Raw genomic sequence first — 3,532 nt, 5'->3', positions numbered from 1 at the left:
CCTATCATGAAACATTTTTAAAACTTACTACTTTATATATTTCTATGTCAAATTCTGATAATTGTATATAATTTTCAATATAAAATTCATATTGATTTAATACCTGCCACCTTATGGATTAGTGCTAAACCTGGTTTTGTATATGCTCTTTTCTAAAAGTGAAATTATTTGAAAAATATTTAACGCGTCATCAGATTATATACTACCCTAAAAACACAATTACCTTTAATGCTGTGTACAATACCAGGCCATCGAAATAACAAGTAACCAAACATCTGCTTATTCATAAAATATTAAGCTATTCTCTTTTACCTTAACATTGCGGAAGGTGACTAGTACAAGACAAAATACCTATTGTATTTAACAGAAAATGATATATAGAACAAAATTCCAACCTTTGTCCTGCCTCTTATACAAGATACAACTCTAATATTAATACCACATTCTAGGCCTGCTATTGACAGTCGTGACAGTACATGAAATATAATGAAGCTTTATAATGTTCATTCCAAAATAAGAATATGGATGTAATTTAATGACACAACAATACATAAATAAAAATGAAAAGAAAAACAGGTATGTGTATAAAGTGCATACACTTAGATCAAAGCATTTTAAATATAAATAACAAAACACAAATAGTCATACTTTACCATTGCAAATTTTAACGACACCCAGAGACAAATTTCCACAATTCATGGGCAAAGATATCGGACTCGCGTGCACGCCCGTGAGGTGCCGTTGCCAGTCTAGTGAATTATATATGTCTAGATTCTTATTCATAGTGTTTTTATTGTCGTTGTATTAGAGATGCGTTCTTCCATGTTATATGGCGTATTTTTTTTACTTTTACTGATAATATTGAGTAGTCTTCTAATGAATTCAGAATGGAGTTGTACAACTAGTAAAAGCAAGTATATCTTTCCTTGGATTTCTTCCACTTATACGAGCATACCTTCTGAGTTTTCTCAATTAAATATGAAAGTGATATTACTGTGGACACCGTTCTTTAGTAGCACAAAATGGAGTAATATTTCTCTTCAAAAATTGAATTGCCCGATTACACGGTGTGAAATAACCAAAGACCGAAACCGTTTTAATTACAGTAATCTTGTAATTTTTCATTGGAGAGATACTAAAGCCCATGACCTTCCATCAACTCATCCAGCTTTTCAACGATGGGCTCTTTTTAATCTTGAGTCCCCTCATCACACGCCAGTTGCAAATATTCAAGCCTTAAGAAACAACATTAATTGGACAATAACCTATCGTACTGATTCGGACATATTTGTTCCTTATGGGAAATTCGTCGCTAAGAATAAGTCTGAACTGATTGCCGTTGTAAATACTGACCAGAAAAAATCTTTGAATAACACAAGTATTTCAAAAAAAAGGTTGGCTGTATGGATAGTAAGCAACTGTAAAACCCCATCTAATAGGGAGAACTTTGTTACCGAATTAAAGCGATTTATTCCAGTTAACGTATACGGTAGCTGTAATTATAACAGATGTTATCCAATTAATCCTGTTATGACGTGTTTCAAAAGCTTAGCCCAGCAATATATATTTTACTTGGCGTTTGAAAATTCAATATGCAAGGATTATGCTACAGAAAAATTGTATATGGCATTAAAAGTGGGCCTTATACCAGTTATGTTCAGTGGTGCAAATTATAGTTCATTTTTGCCTCCAAATTCTTACATTGATGCACTGAATTTTTCATCTCCTAAAGAATTAGCAAACTATTTGTTAACTGTCTCAAAAACCGAGAAACTTGTGGAGAATTATCAGGAGTGGACAAAAACATTTGAGATTGAAATTAAATATTTTTATTGGTTTTGTGACGTGTGTGAGAAGCTTCACAGAGAATCTATTGAAAATAGGCATTATCACACTTTTCAAAAACTATACAGATGGTGGTTTCTTGAAGCTAAGTGTAAAATGTGGGTGAATAACATTCTAAAAACAGTTTGAAGTAAGCTAATTTTGTTTCTTAAGTTAGTATTCCTATGGAAGTTTGTTCATGTTTTGGTTTTTTTAGTTGTAATTATAATTTATTTTTCATATCTTAACAGTAGCTATTATATTTCAACATATGATATTTGGTAGCTTGCAACGTTGTTACATTTCTTGATAAAATTTGCTTTTATTATTTGGTTACAATGAATAAGCAATATCTTACTTTGTATTTTATATTGTTTGTCACAATTTTCTGTTTGTTAGGATATATCAACACAACTGCAGGGATTACTTTGAAAGTTTTCATTAATCAAAAACTTTCATTTTTTGAGATTAAAGAAATTGTTAATAAAGCTACAGATGTACCAACGATTTTAAAGTTGACCATTTGATTATTAATCTAATTTTTGCTGATTCATTTGTAATGCAGGGAATCAGATTTTGGTTTAGAAATAATAATTACTTTGTGTGTCAAATTAATGCGAAGTTTACCCTTGTAATAAAAGTTTTATGCTGAAACAATCTGGTAATTTTATTCTTTACCACAGCACCAGAGCTTGCAGTTAAGGATTTAAATTTACAGGAAGTAAATTTATAGTTAAAATTTAAATGAAGCAAACTATGTGATGACACAAGTTTAAAACACACATCTTTTGAGTAAAACTTGAGAAATTGAGTTTAGACCCTGATGCGTTTGTACAAGTACTGATCAAGTAAGTGCATTTTAAACTGTGTATATGAAGAAATTAATTTGTCATAAGTAATCTGAACAATTCAATTATAAATACTCTTCTAATCTGTTGTCATGTTCTGTATTTTGAATACTGTTAGTAAGTGCTACATCATATTTAAATGTTGTTGGTAAAATGTTTTAAATATACAGCTACAATGAGAACTGAAATTAGTTACTGAACTAAAAAAGTTTACACTATCAACAGATTTTGTATTTAGTAACCAAAGTATTTTTTAATAACTTCTGACATTGTATTTTATGATCAAACTACTGATGGCACTGGCAGTACAGGGTAATAACCATGTTTGGACTTTTTATCAAAACCTGCAGTTAAAACTCGCATTGTTACAGTTGCTTAGGGCTCAATTACAACACCTTCATTAGAACATCTTTATCTTGAGTTTTCAGAGAAATTTGTATAGGTAGTAGGTTAACCATAGATTATCGTAAAACCTTTATTGAGAGTTAACATTGAAAAACAACAAGGAACCTTTTCTATCCACTAAATTAATCAATTAAAAACTCAAAGCCAGTACTTATCATTCAAATATTTATCAATTTCACTTAAACTTCCTTGAATTAGTTGCATCTACCACATTTAAAGGCAACCTGTTCCAAAAGCCAACCACTCTATTAGAAAAGTATAGCTGTCAAAAATGGTTTTATCATTTTTGTATTTAAATTTATTGTTAGAATTTTGAAACACAAGATTAATAGAGATTTATTAACCTGTTGTTTTAAATCTTAGATGTTTTTTACTACTATCAGTTACAGCATCTTGCTTGAGTCCTCGTTACAACAAAAAGTTGTGGAATGTTTAAGTAAAGCCGTAAAAGAAAG

General features: G+C 30.3%; 1 protein-coding gene across 1 annotated transcript; it reads left to right on the top strand.

Moving 5' to 3' along the window:
* The first annotated feature begins 792 nt into the window (after nucleotides 1–792).
* On the top strand, nucleotides 793–2,395 carry LOC106460482 (alpha-(1,3)-fucosyltransferase C-like). Its single transcript, XM_013920183.2, has one exon. The coding sequence runs from the start codon at nucleotides 811–813 to the stop codon at nucleotides 1,972–1,974; it is 1,164 nt and encodes a 387-aa protein (XP_013775637.2). The 5' UTR covers nucleotides 793–810; the 3' UTR covers nucleotides 1,975–2,395.
* The last annotated feature ends 1,137 nt before the right edge of the window (nucleotides 2,396–3,532 follow it).

Source organism: Limulus polyphemus, unplaced genomic scaffold, assembly GCF_000517525.1.
Source record: "Limulus polyphemus unplaced genomic scaffold, Limulus_polyphemus-2.1.2 Scaffold779, whole genome shotgun sequence".
In the NCBI taxonomy this organism is placed as follows: domain Eukaryota; kingdom Metazoa; phylum Arthropoda; class Merostomata; order Xiphosura; family Limulidae; genus Limulus; species Limulus polyphemus.
Note: the sequence above shows the minus strand (reverse complement) of the source record. Positions and strands in the feature narration are given on the sequence as shown.

Coding starts and splice junctions, on each gene's coding strand:
- LOC106460482 (XM_013920183.2), top strand. CDS start 811: ATGCGTTCTTCCATGTTATATGGCGTATTTTTTTTACTTTTACTGATA.